At 45.2% G+C, this 27180-nt stretch overlaps 1 protein-coding gene across 1 annotated transcript; it reads right to left on the bottom strand.

Moving 5' to 3' along the window:
- Nucleotides 1-11121: 11121 nt before the first annotated feature.
- CHAC1 (ChaC glutathione specific gamma-glutamylcyclotransferase 1) lies at nucleotides 11122-13632 on the bottom strand. The gene is made up of 3 exons (XM_015632328.2): nucleotides 13321-13632; nucleotides 13201-13236; nucleotides 11122-12940 (listed from the first exon to the last, which is right to left on the bottom strand). Exons 1-3 carry the CDS (start codon nucleotides 13582-13584, stop codon nucleotides 12509-12511), a joined length of 732 nt encoding a protein of 243 aa, XP_015487814.1. The 5' UTR covers nucleotides 13585-13632; the 3' UTR covers nucleotides 11122-12508.
- Nucleotides 13633-27180: the final 13548 nt, after the last annotated feature.

Below are 27180 nucleotides of genomic sequence, written 5' to 3'. Positions count from 1 at the left end.
CAGGCCGAAAAGTTCAGGAAGATCTAACATATTTGTAAAATAAATGAACTGCTAGATCACATTCAGTTACATTTCTGTAAGACGTTAAAGGTCAATATTCTTGGTATTATGCATCATAGGAGAAAAGATTCTGTGATAATAGTCAAGGAATTGGGAAAAAAATCATGTGATGGCTGTCCTGGTCTAATTTCTTGGTTTGAGGAAGGAAGTAGTGCTATGAAGACAAAGACTAGGAATTTTTTAAGAAGGTGGAGGTAGTTTTCTAATAAATACCTGGGCAACACTTCTGTTGAAGAGAGCAAATGGATGTGCACACTGAAGCTTTGTTCTTTGTAATTTCATCTGAGCATCTTTGCACTCCAACTGTGTGTTATGCACTTCTATGGATTAATGGCAGAGAAAGTCACTTTACTCTAAGAGATCAAGCTATTTGCTAAAGGTGAACACAATGATTGAATGAGCTGAGTTTGTGTATTGAGCTGGAATGGTCAAATAGCAGTCAGTATGGTTTGGGGGATGTTGGGAGTGCTGTGTATTCATCATGCTAGTTTATTATAGCATTTTACTCACTGATTACTACAAAACTGTTAAAATACAGTTCACTGATCAATGCTACTACTGAAGATATTTAAAGGTGATAATTTTTTTAGGTGCTGAGAATTATTTAAATTAAAAGTGCTGTAGTGTCCCAGCCTCACAAACATTTTTGTAGTTTAGCCTACAAGGGTTGTCTAGTTCAGAAGGGTCCCCAGAACACCCTTTGTCCCTCAGCCTGCATTTTCTCTTTCCTATTATGGCTCAAGTCTGCTGTCCTTTCCATTTAGCCTAATTCCCTTTCCTTATTCTGTAAAGATATGAACAGGTTACTGCAGGTTGGTTTGAACCAGGAACTGCTTTAATTCTTCACTTCAGGATATTATTGCTGCACTGTCCAAATGTAGTGTTATTTCTGTGCCTTCTCCCCTCTCTGTCGCATGCTTTCCTCACCACAATGTCCCTGCTCTTTGCTGTCCTGTGTCCCCTTTGTAGAAAGCTGCCTGTCTGCCTAGAGCTGTATCTTGCTTTATTTCCATATCCCCAAAGTATTTCCTTCAGCAGCATTTCCCAGTGGGGGAGGCATACAAAGCTCAGTGGGAAAAGCTCTATGCAGCAGGAATAGGGATCTGCACTACTTTGATTGTAGCTCAGGAACAGCCAAGTTGCAGCTGAGAGGAGGAAGAGCACAATAGATAAAATCACTCTGGGGCAGGATGTGGATCAGTGTAATTTAGGAAGTGCTGCCCTGTGACCACTGCACTGCATGTCCTGTCCTTGTCTCAGTGGAGCGTGCTGGCCTGCTTCTGCTCCCAGATAGACTTACAGGCTCCTCAGCTTCTCACTTCTGCCTCCATCTTTCTTTTTTTGTTGACACTCTAGTCTGAAACACACACTATAACACTCAGGGAGCCTTACAGGCATGCCTTGTGCTCCCCTTCCTGCTCGAGGAGGGATGGTGGCACACGCCCTGCTGTCCTCTGGAAATTTCTGTTGGGTGGCTGGAAAACAATTTGTAGCTCATTACCCAAAGGGATGCTGCTTGCATGTGAAGTATAACTGAGACATACGTACTAAAATAAAGGTAATAATATCTTACACTCCTAGAATTGTGAAGGATTTATTTTTTATTTGCAGCCTGCACCAGTTGCATAGCAGTGAATGAGAGGGGAAGGGATGATTCAGCCTCTCTCTCAGGAGTATCTATTAGGACAATACAGATGGCCCAGCTCTCAGATTCAACCAGCAGATCTCTAGAGTAAACAAGTTGTTCTTGTAGCACTCACATTAGCATATGCTCCTCTGAAAAGCATCCAACAAATGCCTCTGGAAATGGAGGAGTGCATGATGGTTTCCTCCAGCTTCAGCCTCCTCTTTGCTCCTGCCTAACCCTTCAGAAAAGTGAAGTTACTCCAAAGCTAATAGGCCTTCCAGGCATTTTGTACTGTACTCTATTTATAGAATGTTCTTCTAGGGGCATATGAGGGAATTATTTTGTATCCTAAGCATGAGGAAATGTTTCAGTACTCAGGTATGAAACAATGACTCCTTCCTTCCTCAGCTGATGAGCATCCCTGATAGAATGAGGGATGAAAACATTGGAACATGGAGGGGAAGAAAACATTGGAACACAACTTTTGTGTCTTCTTGAGTTTCCTGTGGAGTGTCTCTTCCTTCTTTGTTAGTATTGTTGGTTCCATTAGGTCTGCTGTACTTGGCAGGTGACCATGTGAGCTTTTAAACATCCAAGCACTACAGTATCCCTTGTCATCTCTGACTTCTTTTTGCAAGCAATTGGCATTTTTTCCCTCCCTGTCCTCAACCTTATCCAAATCCTTTTAAGGCCCAAGTGTTGACTTCAGTGCTTTTGGTTGGTAGGGGAAATGCTTCTGTCTAAAGTGTTAACTTTCAAATGTGTGACCCTTATGCCTCGTACCTCCTGTTGTGAAGATTATGAATTAAGATAAAGCTAATCATACAAGAACTCTTACTGTTGCTCAGAGATCAGAACTTACTTGGAAATTTACTACTCCTTTGGATTGTCTCACAAAACTGATTTTTTTGACTATTTGTTAAATTTATCCTAATTTTCTTATTAATAACAAGAAACTAGAAGCTTTCTTCTCAAGATGTGTTTAAGAAATGCTCTCCTATTTGGTGAAACAAATCCTATTAATCTTACCTCTCATCTATTCCTGTAGTTCCTTTGATGTATCCCTACATCTTAACTTCCCAACTGGGTCTTCCTCTAGGAAGAAATACATCACAGGTGGGAGCCCTCCCTCCATACCATGGTAAGATGTCATCTGTCTTTCAGGTGGTTGTCCTTCAGGTATCTTTTCAAGTGTGGTGTTACAGTAGAGTGCAAACACAGAAATCCTCATTTTTATTCAGTGTAGTGAGTACCTTTTAGAGTTTTGCAGCTGCTGCATAGACAAGTGGTTTTATGATACTTGTTCTTCAACATTGTTCCTAAAGAACTCCCCTTCCAGGTAAGCTCTTTGCTGAGGAAGAACATTTGTGTTTGCTGGGAACAACTGTTCTCTAATTCACAGCCTTCTGTAATTCAAGTAACTTTCCTCCATGGACAAGTCAAAACTTATATCAGGATTGGTCTAAATCCATCTGAGTTCCTCACAGTCACCTTTGCCAGCCCTCGTCCTCCCTGCAGTCAGTTGGAAGAGGCGGCGCAGAGTGTCTATATTTCACTCAGCCCATGGAAGGCTGATGGGGTTTTTTTAAGAATAGGAGAGTCAGCAAATTTCACACTTAGCTTGCTGAATGTTGCTTTGTTTTTTTTTTAAACTACATTAAGCGTTTGGCGTGTGACTGCAATTAGCTACGTGCTGATCAGCGGAGCGTGCTGCTGCACAGTAAATGCAATGGCACGTGGCCCGACACACCCTTGAGTGACACTTCATTGTCTGGGACTAAGCTCCCAGGTTTTCCTTTGCAAGCAGGGAAAACACAAGAGATGTTCTGGCTGTATGAACCTTCAGAGGATTTTGAAAACCAACAGCCAAAAACCTGTTTTGGGGGTGTTACTCCATGCATCTAGTGGGTGCTAATGGGAGGCCCCTTCTGAGTCTTATTTTTCTTGCTGCTCCTGGTCTTTACATGGAGTTCATGTGAACACTTTTTTGAACAATGTCTGCATTCTTGCAGACCTCCCTCTTGCCATTTAATCTAGATTTTTCTTTGATTTAATCTTATTTACAATCATAGTACTATGGTATTTCATAGAACTATAGAATGGTTTTGGTTGGAAGGGACCTTGAAGATCTTCTAGTTCCAAACCCCCTGCCACGGGCAGGGGCACCATTTTTGTTGAAGAGAATCTCGAAATAGCTCTAAAGGTACATAATGGGACATTCCAGTCTCTGGATTTCAAGGGCCCCTGACACAGTAATTCAGCTTCATAATGTCTGTTTGTCCAGATGACTAAAGTTTTTCATCATTCTCTGCATTTTCAGAGTTTGGAAGAAATTACTGTAACTAACTTGCAGGCTTAATTTTATAGAGATATTTATTTAATCTGGTTAGCACACAAATTATTTTTTTCTTACTATTTTAGTAATTTGACACTCAGATCAATTTCAATGACTAATTAGAAGCTTACTGACATTGTGATGCTGAATCTGTGATGCACAAGGAGGTTTCTAAAACAGTGTTGACTTGGAAGTCCTGATAATTCCTGTTATTGGCTGCTTTGAAGTGCTTTATATCATTTTGAAACAACCAGTCATGAGCTTTGCAGCTTCCCTGGCTTTGATAACTTGCTGTTAACATATGCAATCAGGGATATATATTGCATAATTAATGTAATTTGGTTTCACTGCAGTTTGCTGTCCTTTGTATCATTGTGTCTGTCTGGAATCAAGTAACTAAATACTGAATGAGAACTGGTTTGGTAGAGTATTCACAGACAGATTAGAGAAGCCCAGCTCGGCCTTGCAGTGATATAATTGATAGCATATGGGAAAAGTAATGTTGTTTAAATTTTTAATTTAGACCAGATCTCATGTTTGAGATGTTACAAGAATTAACACAAGTGAGCAGTTTGGAACTGTTAGCAGGTAAAAGAGCTTGAGATACTGCAACAAATTTGAGTGATGCCTATAAAGCAAAAACACCCCAAGCTATATAAAATGTTTCTCTGCTGAGCCTAAATTTTAGTTGCTTTGCTATGTGAAAGTTTAAGAGTACTGACAGCAAATCACTAAACTTGCAACACACATCCTCACTGAACAACCTCAAACATTAAGAGTATCCATGAAAATATGGATTGATGACTCTTGCATGTTTGCCTCAGGATGTAGTGCTGATTACAGGAGCACACGCTATCTCTTTTCCAGTATGGTATCACTGAACACCCAATGTACAGTTCTGACTAGTCTGAAAAACGTCATCCCTCAGTATTTCACAATGTGCTTTGAAAGTCACTGTACCCTTCTAAAATCTTACTCTTGATGTCTCGGCTCCCCGTCTGTACAACAGAAATTGCACCTCTTCTCATGAAGAGGAATTTAAGCTTACCACGGTGCCACAGTGATAGGCAGATGTTGCTATAGTGATTTGCCAGAGCAAAGTCAGAGTGGGGAACAGTCCCCCTGCATTTGTGTGCATCAAGGCATAAACAAATACAGGACCATTGCAAGAGAAAAAGGAATTGATCTGCTGCTTATTTTTAACATCCTCCCATCAAATGAAATGAGGCAGCAATCCTCTGGGGAAAAAATAGTGGATACTTACTCTGAATAAGCCTAGTCCCACAGTTACTTTTTCCCTCAGTCCTGAGCTCAGCTGCCCTCAAATTATAGGATGTATTCCCAGGAATAGATTCAATATATATGTAGTTTAGAGACAGAAATGCTGCAAAAATCCACTGTGCTTTGGAGCAGCAAGAGAAACTTTCATCTGGCGCCTGCCTAACATGTCCAGAGGTAATTGAGTCTCTTAACAGTTGCTGTCAAAGGAAAGATGAAAAGCAGCATCTACCATAGCTGTGGGGAGCTGGGCACTCCTGCACCTTTCCCTCTCTAAAAATGGGATTGTGTGTTTGTGGAGAGAAACAACTTGAAGTAAAACACACTCCTATAAAGCAGACCAACTAATGAATGTATGCGTAATCTAAAATGAATTTATGTATAATCAAAGAACCTGCTAGCTGTTTGAAATGTACTTTTGGCTCAATTTTACTTAAAGAAATGAGTACTTCACTGGAAAACAAGAATAAGTGAGAGATTTCAGCCCATGACAGCGGTAGAAGCTCTGACGACAGAGCTGCTGATCCCAGCTGTCTGTAACAGGATCCCCCACCCCTGTGCACCTCCAGCACATCCAACAAAGTCACCAGCTGCAGTCCTGGGAGGTCACTTGCGGCGCTGGCTGTCACTTGGTGCTGTGACACATGGAAGCCCACGTGGCAGCACTGGCCAGAGGTGGGCAGCTCCTGCCTGTCCTGCCAGCCCCGGGGCCCAGGCAGCGCTGCTCCCTGCCACAGCATCATGAGCTTCCTCCGTGCCGACTTGGAGTTTGGCAAGGCCGCTACGCCGTCTAGACAAGGAGGGGATAAAAAGCTGCTTTTGAAAGTTTGTTTTCTAAATGTTTTCAAATGTCACATATGCTTTGTGTAGACAGAGTTTAATATCAGCAAGCTGGCTGTGGTTGCCCCCCAGGTGGTTTGTTTGTAGACGAGGTTATAATTGCTGTAAGTGGGCTGGATGTGTGTCTGTGAAATGACTTCCATATTGTCTGTGCTGTCTCTGTCCCTCAGTCCACAGTTTAAGGCAAAGCAGACAGCTGAGGCCAGAAAGTAGTGAAACCCAGTGCTCACGCCATTCCCTAGCCTGCCTTCTGCTGTGAATGAGGGCAGTGGGGCAGGTGTGGTGCCGTGCCAATGAGCACATGGTGTGTGCACATGGCTGGGATGCCCCGCTCTGCGGAGACGCGCGGCTGGAAGTGCGGAGTGTGGGCAGGTGCGCCAGAGCTCTCTGCTTGCAGGGCACAGGTGAGCTGCACGTAGCCAGCACGTGCCCAGCCAGCTCAGGTGGGTGTTCATCGTGTTTCTGAAGGTCAGGCTTGCTAACCAGAAAGGGTACATGAAACCTCTCCTCTCCAAACTCTCTGAAAGTCACCCTCTGAGTTGCCTTTCCATGAGTGAAACTCTTAGAGATTTCCAGGTGCCTCAATAGCTGATACCTGCTTGTGGACAAAGCAACACTCTGCGGCTTGCTCCTGCTATGTGATTGAGCAGGATTGGGGTAGTGGGATAAAAACTTCACTTTTCCTTTGGTGGCAGGAGTTTTAAGTGATGGTAGCTATCGAGTGTTTCTTCAGTTGTCAGGCTTAGGCCAAATTGATCCCTGGTGGTTTTAATTGAAGCTTCATTGAAATGAGTCTTTTTAAAACAGTGAGGTGAGGGAGGCAAAAAAACAGCGTAAACAGGAGGACATAAGAGAGAAGTCTTTGTTCTTGTGTTCCCAGAGCAGCCCAGCGTGGTCTGGGAACAGTGTGGTGTCCCCAGCTAGGAAAACAGCACCTCTGTCTTTGAACTTCCCTGACCTTTTACGTTATTTCAGTCTCATTCTCTAGAGTTCAAGGTACTGGCTGTGCTTCAGGAATTCACAAGCATAAACACTCATCAGTGTGGCTGGCACTACGATGAGATGAAAAGGGAGTTGAGAAGGGATAAAACACATCCAAAAGCCAAACAAAAAGTGTACAGGGTTTGTAAACAAAGCATGTAGAGCTTCCCCAGTGCTGCCCAGAATGCCCACTTCCTTCCGCCCTCCCTCCCCTCCAGGCCTCAAGGCTCCTTCAAAGCCACAAGGGGCTTCTCTCGTAATTTTAATACAGCATATAAATCAGCTTAGTTTTCACCTAAGGCAAGGCAACTAGTAATTGCCTTAGGAAGAAATTCCTAAGGACTTTGAGCAGCAGATAGTTTTGCTGCAAGTGTAGTTTTTCCACAGCCTGACTGTAAATCAGTTTTGTTAATCCCTTGCTGTTCCTCCCATGCACAGGGACTGATTCTGTACTGAGCTGGCCTGAGTGCCGATGGCACATCGTTGCTCAGTTGTGCACTGGGACTGCACTTTTTTATGCTGCATCAGTCCTTGAGTTCTAAAAAACAATTGCATTTGGTGCTGCTGAAATCTGGGCCCTGTCATGAAAACTGGCAGCATCAAAGTGAGAAAGAAGTCTGACTCGGGGAACAACTCCCATCCAAATTCTGCTCATTTGTTTTCCCTTCTGCCTTTGGGCTGAAACTACTGCACTGAATGTGATAAAACCTGATTTAAAGTTTCAGCCCTAGAGCGACTCCCGGGTTTTGGGCCATGTCAGCTGTGCCCCCTTTCTGGCACTGAACTGTCTGGAATGTGTTACATGGAGAAGTGTCAAAGCACACAGGTGACAATGTCTGGATACTTCATGCCAAGTCTATCTCCCTGGTCCTGGTGCAGCTGTACACCCGGTAGACCTTCTTTCTTTCCTCTGCCTTCTTCTCCCTCCAAGCTTTCCTGGTAGCCGGAGCAGAAGAAGAGGCTGTTACCAAGCCAGATGTGGTTTCTGGACATACCCCCCCTGTGTTCAGCGTGCACAAAGTGTCTCTGCTGCAAGGCCAGTGCAGGCCAGCACAGCCTCTGCAGGCTCCGTCACACAGAGCCCCGGCCACTCTCGCCTGCCCGGCTGCAGGGGCTGACCTGGAGCAGTGATAAACCTTTGGGGTTTTGTCTTTTGCTATTCCTCTGCATATGAAACATCTGTAATTAATTAAATCCCTATTTCAGCCTGTCTCTTAAGCAGCAAGCTGACACATATGGAATAACACGTGCTATGTACAACCAGGTGCAGTTCCTGTAACAGATGCTAAGTCCAGCGTGTGCCATTCCCTGTGACTGGCAGGCCACCTGTGAGACTCCCCCTGTCACACACGGCAGAGCCCCAGGGAGCCTCTCAAGCCCGTGGGCATGCATGCAAAAGTTCCACCTTCCCCCTTCAGTTCTTCCTGGGACTGAGATCCTGGGCTGGCTCCTCAGTAGCCTTCAAAGTTTGTGCTGGCCACACTTTTGAGATACTCAAATGTACATTTTCCTCAGGTAGGCTTGACCAAGCCATTGGCTTCTTTCACACCCATTTGAGGAAATTGGTCTGTTCCCTCTCCTCTCCGCTCTCCTACCATCTCCTTCCCTTGCCACATTGTATGTATTTATTGTCATCAACCAAATACAAGTTTGGTCTCATTAATTTTCTGATCTGGAGAAGTACATGAAGCACAGGTAAGTTCACACCTTGGAGATGCTTATATTTAAACTACATTTTTACTAAAGCTGGAATCACATTTACCTGTGTGGTCTCCTCTGTTCTGGACACTCCACCTTGAAACTGTGATGACACTGTAGCATCTAAAAACCAGAGACTTTTCCTCTTGGTTTGGCCTTCTCTGAGTCCTTTAACATTACTGAGTTTGCTTATCCTTTTCCCTGCCTTTTAAGGACTGTTTGCCCTCAGGAGTGCTTTAACATATAAAGGCTGGGTCTGGATTAACTGTTGTCATCTACTTTATTTAGTTGGCCTGTGACACTGCAAAACAGCTGGGTAGGTCCTGTCTTAATGTACTCAAGGAAATGGTGACTCAGGCCCATGTTCCAAGACTGTGTGGGAACTGCTGGGCAGGAAAATGGAAAAGGCTGAAGAAGGAACTGAAATCATATTAATTGTGCTGGTTTTAGACTTGGGAATATGCAACAGATAGCGCCTGTAAATGTGTTTCCATTGCAACTGGTTTCTAATGTGAGGTGACCTGATAGGCACAAGTTTGTCATAGTGAAGTCAGAGAAAACTGCAGATGCATGAGGAAGCTGCTGGATAGGGAAGCATCTCCAGAAGTGCCTGGCAGCACTGGTTGTCCCACCCTCTGACAATGGCAAGTGTTTTTTCCCAGGCCAGTTGTCAGTGGCAGAGCTGCCAGAAGCTGGAACTGCACCCACAGCCAGTTGCTTCTCTTGGGCTGGCAAGTCATGGCATGGGGAGAGGAAACCTGTAGTGAAATACATCTGGGGTAGGACACTGTCCTTGTCTGTTACCATCTGCCTGGCGCTCCCAAGTGACTGCCTCCAGGCAGCAATTATATTCCTCCCCACCTGGCTCAGCAGAGGCAAGCAGCCCCCACTTTTGTGTAGCAGTACAAGGTCTGGGCACGCAGCAAATGTTGCAGGGTGGCATCTCTCCTCACTCACATGGCCAAGGCTCAAATCTGGCATTTTAACCTTTTAAATTCATCAACTCACCGAAACATGACCAGTTCCCAGACTCACAGGACACAGAAAAAGCCATGGGAGAAAGAAGTTACCTGATTACCTCAGGGCCTGACTTGGAGATGTAGTGCAGGGTGACAGCAGCAAGCTGCCATATTCACCACTTCTGATGAGAAAATGGGGTCCTGTTTTTGGAAGCCCACTACAAAGAACTCCTTGGGAAGAAAATGGTAGTTCAGTGGAGTAGTGTACCTGTGCTTAAAACAGTGAAGTTTTTCAGGGAAGAAGAAAGAGCCACCAAAGGAACATTCCTTGTGCAGCTGCCTTGCTCACAAGCATTCACTGCTTGTCTGTTACCAGACGTGGAAGATCATGGGGACACAAGGCAAGGCAGGACCAGGCAAGGGCAATGCGGGGTGCTCAGTGCACATCTGATATTAATCCCTGCCAGTGGCACCTTTGTGCCTGTGAAGATTTGAAAGGTGTGTAGGATGGTTTTGTTTCCTCTGGAGTTATTCTGGAATCTGACCCCAGCCTTGTTCTAGTGAGGGAGTGTTTCTCTGCAGGTAAGTTACATGCAACTGCCTTCAATTAGTGGTATATTCAGTTGTTTCCATTAGTTTTGACTCCATCACTCAAGTCTTGAGACAGGTTATACTGGTAGGAACAGTGATCTGCAGGTGCTGAGGGAGCTGGTAACTAGAGGAGTGGGAATGTGCACATTACCCCTGTACACACCACGTGGGGCACAAGGCAGAAGAAAAACAACTGACTCCCTTACTGGAGCCAGCAGATCTGGCTGCAGCTGCAGCTTCTTGTCTGTCCACTATTACTTCTTGGAAACAGCAATGCCAAATTGCACTCCGAATGAAAATCCTTTGACCTGCCAAGGAAGAATTACATTTCTGTGTCTGCCCTGCAGAGTTTGGAAGGCTGGCTTGTGTCTGTTGTCAGTACCAACACTCCACAATCAACAAGAGCTGGAAAGAGAAAGTCACTGAATCCCCTTTTCTCAAAGGAAAAGAGTCAGTCGGGTTCTTCCGCTAGATCTGGCAGAGGCATGCTGCTCAGCAGCATGATGATTTAAAAAAACCAAAACAAAACCACAAAAAATCCATAGGAACTTCAGCACTGTTAGCAGTTAAGGCTTTGTTTGAAAAAAAAAACCAAAACCACCATTAAAAAGCAGAAAAACAAACCAAACAAACAAAAACAAACAAGAAAACCCAAAACAAAAAGACCTCAACAAACCCCAAGACTGCTTAGTTTGAACTCCAAGTCCATAACAGAAAAAAAAAACCCAGAAAAAAAAAGGCCAACACCAAAGTACATGAGACTGATTTTGTCAGTTTGTTTTATTACTGGGCACAGCACCATACCACTTCATATGCATACAAGCCACAGTAATACAAACAGTCCCTAGCCTTTTTTTATAATTAAAAAAAAACACATGGTATTTGGGAGGAGCCAACAGTCCCAGGGGTCAGCTCTCAAGAGCTGTTTTGCTGCAGTTGCAGTAGCAGCAGTTTTCTCACCAAAATACTGTGGGTTTTCATGCTGCTAATATGTGCAGCTGAAAAGTCAGAGCTCACAGCAGTGCCTCTGCTTAACGTGATCAAGGCGGGCTTTTCAGCAGCTCGCAGACTTACAAGTATGCTCAGTCATGGTCCTCTGCAGTGAAATGAGTGTGCCAGAGACACCCCTGTACGAAACTAGAACCCCTCAAATGATGCTACAGAAACCCACGTCATCCTCAAGCACCAGAGGTTTATCCAGTACAGGGCTAGTTAAAACTCTCCTGAATCCTGACAGCTTTCCTGCAGGCAGCACAGGCTTCCCACACAGGCAGGAGCATTTCTTACAGAGTCAGTTACGTCTGGAGCAGCACAAGGACAGTGAAGCTTGGAAAAAAGCTTGTCATGAAAGGAGGTTTAGCTCCTCAGAAAACAGATTTGAAACTAGAAGGCACAAATGCAAGGCTGAGTGTGGGCTGCGTACCACTGTGGCATGTGAGTAGTTTGGATACCCCTCCTAAGATGAAATATAACACATAATAAATACAGCATGACATTTTAGAAAATAAGTGCATTACTGTGATCCTTCACAACATAAGTAGGACCCACAAGAGCACAGAGGCCTGTTCATTTTATATTGCACAAACGTTCTAAAATTTAGTGTCAGGTCACTGTACTGGAGGTGGGACAAGGCAGGGGAAAAAAAATATTTTATTTGGCAGAATCTGCCAAAGTCTCCACCACCACACAAATAGCTTTTTGCCAATCTGAGGTAGAATTACATATATACTGCTTAAACCCAGTCAAGTCCTGCTCAACTAGTCTTCAAAGAAAAAAGAAGAAAAAAAAAAGAGAAAGTGCAACACTTTAGAATAGATGAGCCTCTTTCTCTAAAGAAAATGAATGCCTCAGGTTTGATTCCCAGAAGCAAGTCTTGCAGAGCAGAGTTCCTGTGAAGATCCCAGCTCTTCAACTGGAAGGCAGTGATGGGTATTGTGATGCTACAGATAAGGAGTGTAACAGGTACTAATTGCAAGTCCTATAGCAAGCATTTTGCTCTCCACTTCCTCCCTCCCCAACTACTTGCTAATTGTCCCTTTGTTCACTCAGTCCAGTATATTTCATCAGTTAAGATTGTCCCCACTGCTTTCTTCTCCCTTATGTCCCTTCTATTGAGCCCTGCAAAAAAATTTTCCTATTTCAACCCTTAGTCTTCTGAGGGACACTTGCAGTTTCTTCTAGAGACTCCTCTGTGTAGTATAGACACGGAAGGATGGAAACGAGAGCCTCTTCGATGGAGAAGAGATGTTTGTCCTCTGCTTGAGGACAGAAATAGCGCATAAAGTCTGCCAGTCTCAGCAAGTACTCAATGTTATGGCCAGCACAACCACTTGAGACAATGATTTGTGCTGCAATGTCTTCTTCAGATGCTGGGCCAAGGTAAGAAGGGTTCTGGGGCGTTGCAATGTAAACAAGAGCCAGGATGGGTTCTTCTGTATCTTTCTCCTGAGGGTGGAACTTCACCAGCTTGGTGTCATATCCTCCCAGGACAGCTTCTCGCATGTTGAGATACTCGAGCGATGCAGCGATTTGTTCCCCACGGACTTCATAGGCTACACCCCACGTGCATGCCTAAAAGTGAAAGAGCAGGGTGGTTACGGGATGCTGCACCTGCAGTGGCCTGTCCAGCCCCCCGCTGATGTTTCAAATCAAGGCTCCCTTACTCCGGGGGATCTCCGCACAAGTGATAAGACAGCGGAGAAGGGTATCGCACCGCACTATCCCCCGCCATCCCGCCGGGGCTCAAGAGCACTCGGCAGCCGCCACACCTTTCCAGGTGGTGGCGCGGGCACCCCCCCGGCCAGGCCAGCTCCCGGGGCCCCGGTACTCACCCCGCAGTCCTCCAGCAGCGTCACCACCCGGCCGGGCTGTGGGCAGAGCAAAGGCAGCGCTGTTAGAGCCGAGCCGCGACCCCGGTGCCCCCGCCCCCCGCCGCCGCCGCCGCCCCTTACCATCTTCTCGCTGCCGCGGTGGAAGGTGTCCCCCTGCCAGAAGCGGCGGCTGTACCCGCGGATGAAGCCCACCTTGCGCGACGTGAACTCGAAGCCCGGCCTCCACACCAGCGAGCCGTACCCGAAGATCCACACCGGCGCCCCCAGCTCCGCACCCTCCGCCTGCCCCGAGGGCGAGGAGGAGGAGGAGGAGGAGGAGGGGGAGAGGAGCGGGCGTGGCGGCGGCTCCGGGCGCTCCTCGGGGAGCTGCGGGTCGCGCTTCATGTCGGGCTGCGGCTGCGGGCGCGGCTCGGAGCGCTGCTCGGAGCGCTGCTGGGGCGGCTCGGCCGCCGCGGCGCTTTAAAGGCGGCCGGGCCCCCGCCCCGCCCCGCCCGGGTGATGCAACGAGGGCGGGAGGTTTCGCGGCTCCCGTGTGGGGCAAAGCGGGGCGCGGGTTGCGTCAGGCGGGGTGTCCGGCCCGGGGTCGGCGTGTCCGGCGGTGCTGGGTGCGAGATTCCCGCCGGGGGATGCCAGCGGATCGGCCGCTGCCGGAACCTAGGGGCCGCCGTGCCCAAAAGGGAGAAGCCGGAGTGGAGTGAGCGGGCCAGCCCTCCTCAGCCTGCCCCACGCTCCCCCTTTGGCTTTATCCCAGAACCTGAGGTGCTGCGTTGGAAAACCAAGCAGTTAATATTTAACAGGGTGAAGCGACAGCTCCTGACGTCAACAGGGCCAAAGCGTAAGGCACATACATTTGAAACAGAATAATAACATCCACACTAATGCAAGGACATACGTGGTGCTGAATCCGACGTTTTCCCTAGTGCTATATCCAGGCTGGAGTGTCGGCTTGTAATACATAACATTTGTTACGTGGAGGGGTGCAAGTGCTGTCTGTCTATGGGATGGACACCCAGCTGTCAACCAGCTTTAGGCAGGTTGTGACAGCTAAAGGGGTGGACTTTTACATCACAAAGTTACTCACTTTGGTGAGAGAGGAGGAGAAAGAATGAAGAAGCAAAACCGCCAGTGTTTCTCATTGTTCTTGTCCTTTGCGCTTAATCAATCGAAACAGTCTAGTTACAGTCTTTTATTTAGTTTCCTGTTGGTCTCCATCCAACTGGCACCCACCTTTCCACTCAACAGGGTGTTGCAGCTGCAACACCTACAGTCTGTGGTGGGTGCTCCCGGCACTGTGGTGTGTTCATCAAGAGTCTGCACAGCTCTCACATCTGCCCCACTGCTCCGTGCCTTACACAGCTCATCCTTTTCCCCTACCCTGCACAACTGGCTCTCTGACTTGTCACCATGGATGACCCTTCACAAGGTCAGCCTTGCAACGGAGCCCAAAGCTCCTTCATTTTCCTCTCCACTTGCGCTTTTCCCAGTCACCTTCTCTGTCTTACTCAGGCTCAAAGGTATGGGGTTGGCATGGCATGCTCCCAGCCCTTCACACCACACACCCGTGCTGGCGCAGGCTTAAAGCCTCTTAATCCTTTTCTGATGGTCCCTTCCATAGGCAGAAGGTGAATCTGTCACCTGTTTGTACAGTTGCTCTATTCAGAGTCCTTAGTCAGACCAGAAAAAGCTCCAGAAACTGTTCTTGTCAGCTGTCTGTATCAGAGCTCCGTTTGGCAAAACAAGAAATGAATCTCTAGTCTTATATTTTTTCAATCTTGTGGTTCCTGTCCCCTAACATACAAGACTCCTGCCTTAGCAGGAGTTTGTCAAAGCTAAAATGATGTGGCCTTTCAGTCAAATGAAATCAGTATCCTCTGGGAAATAAACTAGTCTTGTGTGTCCTGTTGTATATGTAGAGCAAGTGTATATTTTTCATATTTAGTTCTTTATTTTTTGTTTCCTGCTAAAATCAAGGAAATTTGAGCAACCTCCCCCCAGTGCGTAGTTAACAAAAGCATTAAAACACTTGTCTGTAGGTGAATCCTCATTATTAAGAGCATAAAAAGAGACGAATCAGTCTAAAAGATAAGATGAAGAAGGTCTTGCTAGGTTCTGGTCTAAGTAACACTGGTAAAAAAAATCTGACCTCTTTCTTCAGCTTTCCCCAGGATGTGAATTTTATCCATTTTCTTGGTTTGTTCAGTCTGGGAGGGGAGACTTCATTGTGGTCTTCAACATCCTTATGAAGGGAAGCAAAGGGGCAAGTGCTGACTTCTTCCCTCTCGTGACCAGGGACAGGACTTGAGGACCAACACCATGAAGCTGAGTCAGGGGAGATTTAGGTTGGATATCAGGAAAAAGTTTCTCATCCAAAAGCGGCTGAGCACTGAAACAGGCTTCCCAAGGAAGTGGTCACAGCACCAAGCCTGTCTGGGTTCAAGAAGCGTTTGAATAACGCTCTCAGGCACATGGTGTGATTCTTGGGGTCATGGCCAGGAGCTGGACTTGATGATCTTGATGGGTCCTTTCCAACTCAGCATCTTCTGTGATTCTGTGATCTGAGAAATGCACTGAATTATGCATGTGTGACAAACGAAGCTCCACGTGTCTTATCTGCTGGTACTAAGCTAAGGAAAATAGGACCAACAAATAAAAAATTATATCATTGGGAAGTGATTGCATGCTTGCTGGTGAGGGAGAAAAATTGCTCCTTTCCTTTGCAGAGCTGTGTCATCTGTGTGTGTGTCTTTGGCAAAAGGCTCTGCTGCATGGCCAAGCCAGATTTGCAATGGAGAGCCAATGTGTACAGCAAAAGCCTCAGGGGACCAGCATCAGATCCCACACCAGTTAAACACTACAGGTCTCTGCTCCCTGCAGTGCTGTACAACCAGATCAATGAGGTTAGAAACTCCTTCTGAAGTCCCTGATTTTCTTGTATAAATTGGGATGCTGCTCCATCATTAGGAACACACCCTGAGGGAAGACTGTAACTGAGTTTGTTGCATATACAGCAAGAGGTTAAGAATTTTCTTCTGTTGTTTCAAGCATTCTTTCATTCATTTCTTATCTTGACTGTAATTTCACTTTACTTTGGTTAAATAAACTGAGGGCATGAGGATCTGCTCAGGCAAATGCTTGAGCAGAAAAGGTGTCCTGCAGGCAGTTATAGGTGCAGCTATGTATGTGAAGCAGGTGGGTGTGAAAGAGAGGGTTGAGTGTCTCTTGGTATGGTTGGAGCTTGTGTTCAAAAGGCCAAGGGAGCACCTTGCCAAATTGAACAACAGTAATGTTCAAACAGGTGTGAGAGAGGATGTGGAGCAGCAGTGGAGTTAGCTGTTGGGGAATATGATGTAGATTTTGTAGTACAACAAAATGAGATGGAAAAAAACTATAGACTTTCAACAGTTTAAAAGTGCATTAGGGAAAAAGAAATGGAAAAATGGAATATAATTGTCATCTTCTGTTACTATAATAATATTTTTTTTTTAAAAAAAAAAACCTTAACAGCAGTAAGAATGTTTGCTTTTCCCTGGAACCATTGGGAAAGAGAAAAAGGCAATCATAGCTTTGTTACTCCTGAAACAAGTCTTTCCATGTTTCAGGAAAAGGAGGAGCTAGTTTCCCTTTAGCAGTATGTGCTGTGCTTCCTCAGAGCAGGCATTCCCATGTTAGTGTAGGGTGACCAGCAGTGCCAGGGCTGCCTGTTTTTCAGGATAGTAGTGAATCACCTTAGAGCCAGAGGAACCAACAACAGGGCTGGCATGACACATAGCAGTGGCTTCTGTGTCAGGCTCTTATTTACTTCAATAAACTGAGGGCACATACTGGGTCTTACCAAAAGATGTTCTGTTCAGAAAATATCAGCTGGGGATAGGAGGATTGCCAGATCATTTCCAGATATCACACATCTTCTATCAGCTTGGCACTGCTTTCCTCTCTATAATGAATAGACAGGAGAATCTAAAAACCAATTGTCCTCTTTTCCTGAGGGCTTCAGTAAAGATTAAAGGTATTGGAACTGAAGTTCAAACAATGCCACAAACTTTATAAAGTGATGTAAATCAGTGCTATTCACCTGATATTCACAAAGCCACATCCACATGCATCACCAGGGGTCTTACTCACTTCTGTTTGAGGAATACAATTCTTATGGCATTTACAAATCCCCTCCAGATGTGAACACTTACCGTAGAAACATGCAGTTAGCCTTGTTTCAAACATGGAAATGCAGAAGCCATTGTCAAAGCTGCTGTATTAAAACTTGGGGATCAGCAAAGACGTATAGAACAGTAGGAAATAGGTGTATTTGAATTTGTTTGCTGCCTCCAAAGGGAACACACTTCCAATATTAAAGACATTAACTCATGGGGTTAAATACAGTCCTGAGCAAGGAGAACTAAAAGTGGCAAAGGACATACCAGTATGTTAAAGAGAACAACTCTAAAATCTGGGGGGGAAGTATTGTAAGGACATCAGACTGAAAAACAAATCTTGGACAAGGTGGTAGTTTGGGTGATTCTTCTGCAGGACAGAACTTAAGCCGATGCTGACCTACTCCACATTCAGTCTGTTCACCCCATGACTGCTACAGCTCTGACTCTTGTCAGCTGTGTTGGGAGATTTTGCAGTGTGCCCAACTCACAGATGAGAATGACAAACGCGATGGAGACATTACAAACTCAATTTGTATTTGAATTAGTTATATGAGGGGAAAAAAAGAAATCCATATATCTAATGAGAGTTTTAACATGGTATCAGTACCCTACTAGTGGCCTGGTAGTTGGCTGAGGGGCTCTTAAAAGCCAAAATGATAGTGCTGGGTTTTCTTAGAGTTGTACACCAGAGTGATCTGCTGCACAATGGGTTTTGCTGAGTTCCCCCACTCCACTTCAAGCTGGTGGGCAGTTTTGACTCCCTTATCAGGAGCTGGATTTGATTGCTCTGGTCATCCTGTCCCTCTCTCATATTCCATCATGTTGCTAACGAAGTCCCTCCCAGCACTAGCACATAAAAAAATTCTCTATAAGGAATCAAAACTACAATTTCAGATTTGTTTTTTTACTAGTTAAAAGTAGATAAAGTGAGCAGAGACTGAGGAAACTAGTAGTAGTAGTAGAAACTAGTAGTACAACTAGTGTAGAGTTGTAGCAGGAGCTCAGGGAATTTTGTCTTTCCCCCCTTCAGGGTAGGAAAGCAGCTCAAACACTTCCTACTAGCTTAGCTTGAGGGATGAACAAATTGGACACTGAATTTAAACTCTGAGTACAAACTTGTGGAAACTCCTTTTGCTGGAGCCCACAGCATCCCAAACCTAGGAGCTCATCTGAGTGCCAGGCTGTGAGTCACAGACTAGTTTGGTTCATCTTTGGTACAGTATTACACCTTGCTCTTTGCTCCCCATGCTCTCACTCTGCTGCCCAAACACTGGAGGGGCATTTTGAGGAGTCCTGTGGATGTCCACACTGGTGGCTTTAAGGCAAGACACAGGTGGAGGAGGCATGGGCTCACAAGGCCAGGGTAGGGAACCTCAGCCCTGGCTGTAAAAGTCAGCATTGTATCTGGGCTGAGGTAATTTCATTTAGTTTCACTTCAGGAAGTGATTTAGTTTCAGTTCCAGTATAAAAAGAAGAAAAATGGGTTTATAGCTAAAATTTCAAACAGGCCTGAGGGAAAACCTGAAGGAACTGGTTGATACAAGCAGTATAGACTGAAGAGTCCAAAGACAGAAATGTGGAAGAACAACAGAAATTTTAATTCAAAGGTAGAAAGCAAAATCTATGATTTGCTTCCTAGTGTAGGGAAGGATAACTGTTTAGGGAAGTAACCAGCTGATTTCAAGAACAGTTTAAGAAATAATAGGGAACTCATACAGGACAGAAAAGGAATAATGCAACACAGAAGCTTCTGTTTGGGCACTTAGCTATATAATGAAGAGCTGCAGAAGTTTGGGCCAATTTGCACATTTGTAAAGAGTTTAAAACCCAGTAAGAAGATTTCTAATCAAATAAAAAGAGGATCAAGATTCAAGAGAGATTACAGGCAGGGATATCACTGTCAACACCAAAGATACCTTGGATGAAAACCAATAAAAGACAGGATGGTGATTGCTGTGAGTCCTTTAAAAAAAATTACCACATCTGAAGGAAAAGAAACACTGTTCTTAGAACTCCTGGAGCTTGTGACAAGGGAGGTGAAAAAAAGAGACACAAACCAAAAGTTTATTGGAAAATTATGTAAATATATAAGTGGGGCAGGTACCACAACTGGAAAATAGGAAGTGGTTCCTATATTTGAAACATGAAAAATAAATGGCAATTGAGCAAACAAAAGCCTTGTTATTGAAACTGAATTCACACAAAGGGATATGAGTATTAACTGGGCATGGATGGTTTAGCTTGAAGATTAAGAAGAATATTCTAACCTGCAGAGCAACAAGTTTTTAAATCTGCACTTCCCCCCCCACTCCTCCATATGAAGGGCCAATAACAGAAAAATAAGCTCTTTATGTAGATTTAACTGCAGCAGAGATTATGTGATGTCATTACCTCTATTACCTACTGCCTTTCTATCCAGTGCTCTTGTTTGATGAGCAGAAATTTTCATTTCAGGAGTATCACAGGAAGCAGCTGGAGTATAGCCAAGCACCAGAATTTCCACAGATTTGTAGTGTTGGAGAGGCTTTATCAGTTTGCAGTGGTAAGGTTTTGTCCTGACGTGCTTGCAGCTGTTCTTACCCAGATTGTCACTGTCTCTTCCTAACAAGCATTGCTCCTCTGTGGCTTAGATGCTATGGATTCATTTTATACAACACAGCTAGCTGGAGTATGACCACAGAGCCCTAAACAAGCACAAGCTGAGAGTTCTGAAATATCTGACTGATATACTAATGGCAGTAAGCAAGGGCTGCAGAACAAATGCAAACCCTGGATCACCATCTCATCCCTTGACTACTGAGGAACCTCAGATAAAACAACATTGCAGTATCATCTGGAATTCTGAAGGGTAGAAGGAAGTTGAAATTCATGTTCTACTTAGCAGCAGAGAAGTGAGTTGTAAAGTCAGCCACCAAGCTTTAAGAAAGGACCAGGAGTAGCCAGCATGCCTTTCAAAGAGAGGAAGCAGCAAGCTGCCAAGTGTAATAAAGACACAAGAGATTTCTCCTTGGGAACAAAGCCCATAAAACACACAGCTAAAGAGATGAGAGAGAGGCCTATAAAGAAAGAGTAAGGGCAAAGTCTGCAACAAGACCAAACAGAACAAAGAGGAACAAAGTCCTCTCTCTACCAGGCATCTGGTAATGCTGACATACCCCACTGTAAGGAGAGAGCCAGCCTCCTAGCAGCCCTGCCCCTCTTTGCAATGGCCAGAGGGATGGATTTGCACCTGAATAGTCACTAATAGTCTTCATCTGAGAGACGAAGAAAACCCACCTGCTACCCACTCAAACAAGTCCTTATCAAGGCAAAAAAGAGAGTAGGAATAGTGCTTTTGTTTAGACTCTTGATTGCTCCAGGGCAGGAAGATGTGTGTGTGGACTGTGCAATCAAAGCAATAACCCAGCCCCTCAATGTGTGGGACTTATGAATCAGTGTGGAGAAAGAGTGATAAGTAGCTATCTCGTTAAGAACTTCCTCCTTCATTGCATCCCTTCTCCTTTAGAGTTTTAAATGTGTGTGACTCACTTACTTTGTATTTCACTCTTTTGAACATTTGAGTTGCAAGCAAATGATCTACCTAATGTGATGCTTAATGCAGAGGAAGACAGATGCTTTATGCTGTTGTATCAGTAAAAGAGATTGTTTATTTCTAGAATGACCAAAAATCTCATTGTTGTGACCAAAAACCCAAAGAGTCCTGAGATTGTAGCTCATAGCAAGCAGATTATTGTTGGTGACAAGTACTGAAAGATTTTGCTTTAAATGTGGCCACGCTGGGCAGAATTTTGTGTTCCAATGTAAAGACTACATCTCTACCTGCAGGAAATTTGCAGTCCTGCTGAAAATAATTTGCCTTTCTATTTTAGTATCTCTGGCACATATGATGAAAACTGTGGTTTGAAAAATAGGTGTAGATGTGTTGTATGTGATCTAGCATGTTTGGTTTTGTGGCCAAACAGGACGGAGCCTGTCTCAACAGTAGCTCCATTCTTTTCATGTTTTCCTAAGTCATGTCCACTTAGGTTTTGGGCACTTAAGTTTTTGGCTATCTCAAAATAAAACCCCACTTTCTTTGCACTCTAATTTGGTAGCCTAGGTCTGCAGTTTTCTTTTCTGAATCTTCCTGTGATTAGCCCAGCAGATCCAATGACCTCTCCTTCCTAATTACAGGTGCTCTTCCCAAAGATGAGGAGCAGAATGTGCCAGTGATCACCACCTTCCTTAAAGCCCAATGCTTTTTATTTAGAACAAAATGTTATGGAAAAAAGCTACTTAATAAGCCAAGAAATGACTCACACACCTGCTAAGTGTTGCCTGTCTTCCTTGTGGTGCCCTGGCAAATATGATAAGCAAGATCTGCCAGCTCTTTAATTCAGAGAGAGCATCTGTGTATCAGCTCGTGCTGTCTCTGCCCCAGAAGACAAAAATGAGTGCCAGGATAACAGGCATGAGAACTTGTGTGAAGACACGCAGGTTCCACAGAAACACTTCTCATTCAGCCTGAAGCACAAATGTATAAAGTAACATGTGCTGCCCAGCAGTCAGTCCACACCATCCTTCCCATCCTGTGGGCCAGCAGTCAGTTCTGCAAAGCTGGGTAGACTCCTGCCTGTAACCAGTCATGCTGCTCTCTGAAGTCAAGTGCCTGCCACCTTCTTGCATGTGGGAACAGCAAAAACTTGCGTGGTTGGCAGCTGAGAATACTCAAAAGTAATCAGTAGCTGCTGGATTTTCTGTATGGCCAACAATGGGCATTGTCCTCCAGTGCTCAGCCATGTGCAAGATCAGAAGAGGAGAAGCATCTGCCTGGGCAGAGCTGTTGTGTGTGCTGGTTGTGGCCAGTCCTGGGTTGTCCTGGTGCATTCCATGCTTCATAACCTTTGTGGCAATTTGCTGTAGCAGCATTTGAAAGCTTGGTGTTACCATTTCCACCATGGGGAAATCATCATGACCCTCAAATACTTTAAAACCATTGCAGATTATGAAGATAAATTTTTTTCAGCATTAAAGCTCCTTCAGTTGAGTTTTTAGCAGATATGATGCTTCCAAGCCCTCTGGAATGAGAGGTCAGAAAGTGCAGCTGTAGCCCATGTGGGAACAGAATTTTTCTAGTGAAATAAGATTAATCATGTCTTGAAGAGTAGTTATGATTTTTGTGGTCTTGTTACCAGAGAGGCAATGGCTCTGGTCACAGCCTCTTTGAAATCTAGTTTGGCTTTACAAAAACCCCAGCGATATTTGTGTCTTATTGCACTCTTTTTGGGGAGGGAAGGTTTCCTTTCTGCCCCGTATGGAGCCCCGGGGCCATGTAGCAGACAGGTTGTGCTCTCCTGCACTATGAAGGAAACAGAAAGCTTCTGAGAACATATCCTATCAAGTCATAGGCTGTGGTGGTAACAGAAGGCAGGTAGGAGGAGCACCAGTGTCCAGGCCTCAGGCACTTGACTGCCTGGCCAAGACTGCTGTTGTAGTGGCTGCAAAGAGAGGAGCTGATCAACAGGGTGAGTCAGAGCACTAGCATAAATTGAGGTGAATTCCCTGTGGCTGCCCTGTGTGTAAGGGGGTGTGTTTGGGGGAAGCTGACTCCAGGCACGTATAAGACTGGGAGCTGCTGGACTGATTCACCTGTGCTCCCTGTGACACACGGCACTGTCAGTGCAGAGCCCTGGGCTGCCCGGCTCTAGCACCGGCCTTGCGGTGACCACTGGTGTTTCTGCCCCAGCTTTGTGTCACCTAGACATGCCCATGCCTGCAGACACTGCCTTCACCTCCCTCCTCCAGGCAGAAACCAGAAGTCCCTGCCCAGAAGCTGTGTCTTTGCTTGTGTTCTCTGGGCATAAGTCACGGGTGCGCTTTGTGTGCAGTGGCAGCTCTGCTGTTGTGCTGTGTCAGAATGCCTGAGCAAGCAGGGCTCCTGCAGCCCTGAGCAGCCTCTCCATGAACTAATTATGGCTTCCCTGCTCCCAGGGGAGCATGTGTGAGAAGGCTTCTGCCAGCTTTTTGGTGGAATGCGTGGCAAGGAAGGGTAACTCACCAGTTTCTCTAGGTGCAGAGAAGATGTTTCTGCTGCACCTTCTCGCCGTGTAAGCAGCGTGTGGGAAGTGTTGACAGTGCAGTTCTGCGGGCCATGCTCCTAATTGGGAGGCAACAGGAAAGTGACTCATGGGACATTGCATCCTCTTCTGTGCAGGCAACACAGTGACTTGAAGAACAGGCACTGGCCCACACAGAAGCTGTGGGATTGACAGCAAAATGTAATAGGCTGACAGTGACCAAGCTCTTGGCTGGTTAAGATCACGACTGAAGTAATCTGAGCTCCTCTTAGGAGTTCCTCAGCTATCAATGACCTGTGGGCACCAGCAAATAGAGTTTTGCTCCATCCAGAGCTGTCATACTTTGCCAGGGTTTTAATAGCTGTGGCTGAAAACAGCATCCAGTGTTGACAGAACAAGGTATTTACTGTTAACCTGTCTGCTTGCGTAACTTCTCTGTGCATGTAACTGCAGTGTCAGTCTGAACTTTTTCCTGCACTCACCATGTCCTGACATCACTGCTCTTTTGGCTGACCCTGACCTATCAATATTCCCTGTGAGATTGCTCTTCTATGTCTGGCCTGATTCTGCTATCGATCCTGTTCTGGCATTAACCTTTTCCAGCCCTGCCATGACACGTCTCCATTGGAGGTTTTAATTCTACTCGTGTTCCTAACCTTGTCTTACCTGAAACCCTGCTACCTGCTGAGTTTTTTGGAGCTGATGTGAGAGCAGAAGCTCAGGTGAGCTATGCTGAATTCAGTAGCTTCATCTCTTTATGTCAAGGCTAGAAATTTCCTTGTAATTCTTCCTATTCTAATGTCATCTCTCAACAGCTCTTCAGTAGTTTGAGGTGTTATTGTATGTTCCCAATGCCAAATACCCTGCCTAGTTACGTCTGTCTGTATGTGGAGACAGTAATAATGTCACCAAAGCAGAATGTAAGTGCAGTTTTTCTGCCTTGTCCGGGGTAGAGGATGGTGTAAGGCGCAGTACTACCTGCATCTGGGCACATTTGGCTCTTAAAAAACAATTTTAAGACTTTTTTGAGAGGAGGTGGAAAAGAGGGAGAAGTGCTATTGATTTGGCTTATGTGCTTTTTTAGAAGTAATCTACTTAAATTAATCCAATCTGATTTCTACCTGCATCCCTGTAACAACATTTGTAGAACTAATTTCTCCAAAGCTAATTGTAACATCAGAGAGTAAAGGGTGATGTAGTTTGGTTGAATTTGAATCCAGATTTTACCAGGGCACCCTCCCTGTTTAATGTCCAGTGTGAAATCTGGCAGTGAGTGGTACAGTACGGACCATGGGGAACCTTCTCCTGAGACAGACTAAACCTGCAGACACTCTGCTCGCATGGACACTGGAAGCTGATGACTGGTGTGTCAGTGGAATATCAAAATCATAGCTTGAGTGGTTGGTATGTTACGTAATGATCGGACTGGAATGTTGTACACAAGCAGGGGCACCGTCACCACCTGTTTACTAACTCTGATGTTACACGTAGCCTGAGGTTACATCAGGATAAAGAGCACACAGACAGATTCTCATGAGGTGGGAACACTAGACTGGTGCCAGGACAACAGCTGACAATGTCAGCTCTTTTTGAGAGGTATGTCCCTCCCCTCATTTCAAGGAAAAGCCTCGAAATGTTCCCTTGATGGTATCCTCAGTATGAGATTTCAGGACTCTCAGCTGACACATATATTTCAAATCCTCAGAGATGTGTGAATACCACCTTGATACAGATTGCACTGTTGAGGAAAAACTGTTCTGTTATCTGTGTGTTTTGGATAGAAACAGTTCCTTGAGTACATCTTTTCAGTACCAAAATAAGTACAGTATTACCCCAGAGCCTCCAACTGTAGAGTTGCTTGTGTTCCAGTTTCTGATGCATGTGGCATTGCTAACAGCAGTGCTTGGACATGTACAGCCTATTCTTAATTTTACACATACATGTCATGTTGTGGAACAGTGACTGGTTTCCAGCATATTTTAATCTGTTCTAGTTGTACTCCCATTTTAAGAAATCTGTGCCAGCTAAGATAGGAAGGCTGTTGCCTTACAGGCTTTGAAAGGTTAATGATTCTTCAGGATAACAATTTTCTCTTTTTAAAATTGCCCTCTAATCTCAACCTCCAATCCCACAGCACTTGGCTATAATCTGCCAAGACCCCAGCCTAGCAGCAGGTAGCTTGCAGCATCAGCTGGAGCACCTGGGCACTGTCTGGAGGAGAGAGGCTTCATGCAGATGTGGATGCAGGGTGAAAGGACAGTAATGTCCTCTCTAGGATCTTGGCTGGCAGAAGCTTATTCCTAAAGTCTGTCACTGCAGGCTAATGCCAAAGCCTTTAGCTTTATTCCATGTCACAGTGCCTCAAACATGGAATGGGCAGTCACAATGCTGCCCTCTCACAGACTGACCATCTGCGTGTATAATGTTAAGATCAGCCCCTGCTATGTTTTAAAGCTTAGACAAGAAAAGAAGGATCAGAGGTTCCCGATCGAAGATTGATAAGAACATGTTTAAATCACTTGATGCTGAACTTTATAATGTGCTTAAGATTAAGCAGTTAGTGATTCCTTTGAGTCTGAGCCTAAGCATAAGAGAAGTCTTTAGAGTCAGAGGTCCAAATCTGCCAGTGCCTTTTCTCTCCAATCCTGAAGACAGCTATGGTGATCACACTGTTTCCCAAGGATTGTTTCATGCTGCATCTCCAGTTGAATCAACATCACTGATTCTTCTCCTATCCCCCACTCCATTACCTTCTGTGCTGAAATGGGAGCCTCTAACACGAAGTTTCCTCTAAGGAAGGCTGTGGATGGCTGTTCTCTTCTAGATCCAGATGGTGGGAAAGCCCCAGCTTTTCTTTTTGCTTCTCCAGACCTGCTGGCAGAGCTGTGTGTATATGTTTTATCCTAAATGAGCAGGACAAGCAGACTGCTCTTCAGCAGCTTAAGATAACATCTGATGGCACAGTAGCTTACAGTGCACCTCCGAGCATTCCTCTTTTCCCTTAACTGCCTCATTAAACTGGCTTTACAAGATTTTCCCTTCCCTCTACTGCAGAGCATTACAGCAGAGCCTTAGGATTTCTTAGTCCTTGGATTTCCATGGATGAGCAGACAAATGGAAGGGGAGCAGACGACTATTGTGTGTCAAGGGCTTGGCTGTGAAAGAGCAGTTGTGGGTGGGTGCACGGATAGGCAGGTTAAATGCAGCAGCAGAAAGGATTTAGATTTCACTGCAAGGTGATGGAATGGCACCAAGCTGTGATGGTGCAGCGGAGGAGGGCTCCGCTCATCTAACAAAGCCCATGTGCTGCACTTGTTTTCAGTCAGTACAAATATGGGAGACCAAATCTAAGCTAAGAACTGTCTCTTATCTTCCTCCCTTCTAGCCAGGGTGACTTGGTGTATGTTGAACATAAATATAGTTTTGCCATGTGCCTTCTCTCAAAGATCAGCAGGTGTGAGGTCTTCTAGTTCTGTCGTGACATTTGGTTATGCACCAAAGAAAAGTCAGAGCTAAATTCCATAGCATCCTCTGTGGAGCCTTGAGCCTGAGAGGTAACCCCTCAGACAAATTTCATCCACTTTCCTGTAACAGAGCTGGCCTATTTTCTTTGAGCTATTTTTGGCTGTTCTTTAGAGATATATGTGGTAGAGGAAGCTAATGAGAGCAATTAAAGAGGAATTTCAAGGTGCTGTGCTGGAGGTAATGGAAAGAAGGTGTCATGGTATGATTGTGCAATAGCCTCACGTTTTAGGTATTGCTCATGGTGGAAC

Source organism: Parus major, chromosome 5 (genome assembly GCF_001522545.3).
Source record: "Parus major isolate Abel chromosome 5, Parus_major1.1, whole genome shotgun sequence".
NCBI classification, from domain to species: domain Eukaryota; kingdom Metazoa; phylum Chordata; class Aves; order Passeriformes; family Paridae; genus Parus; species Parus major.
This window is presented reverse-complemented; position numbering and strand designations above follow the sequence as displayed.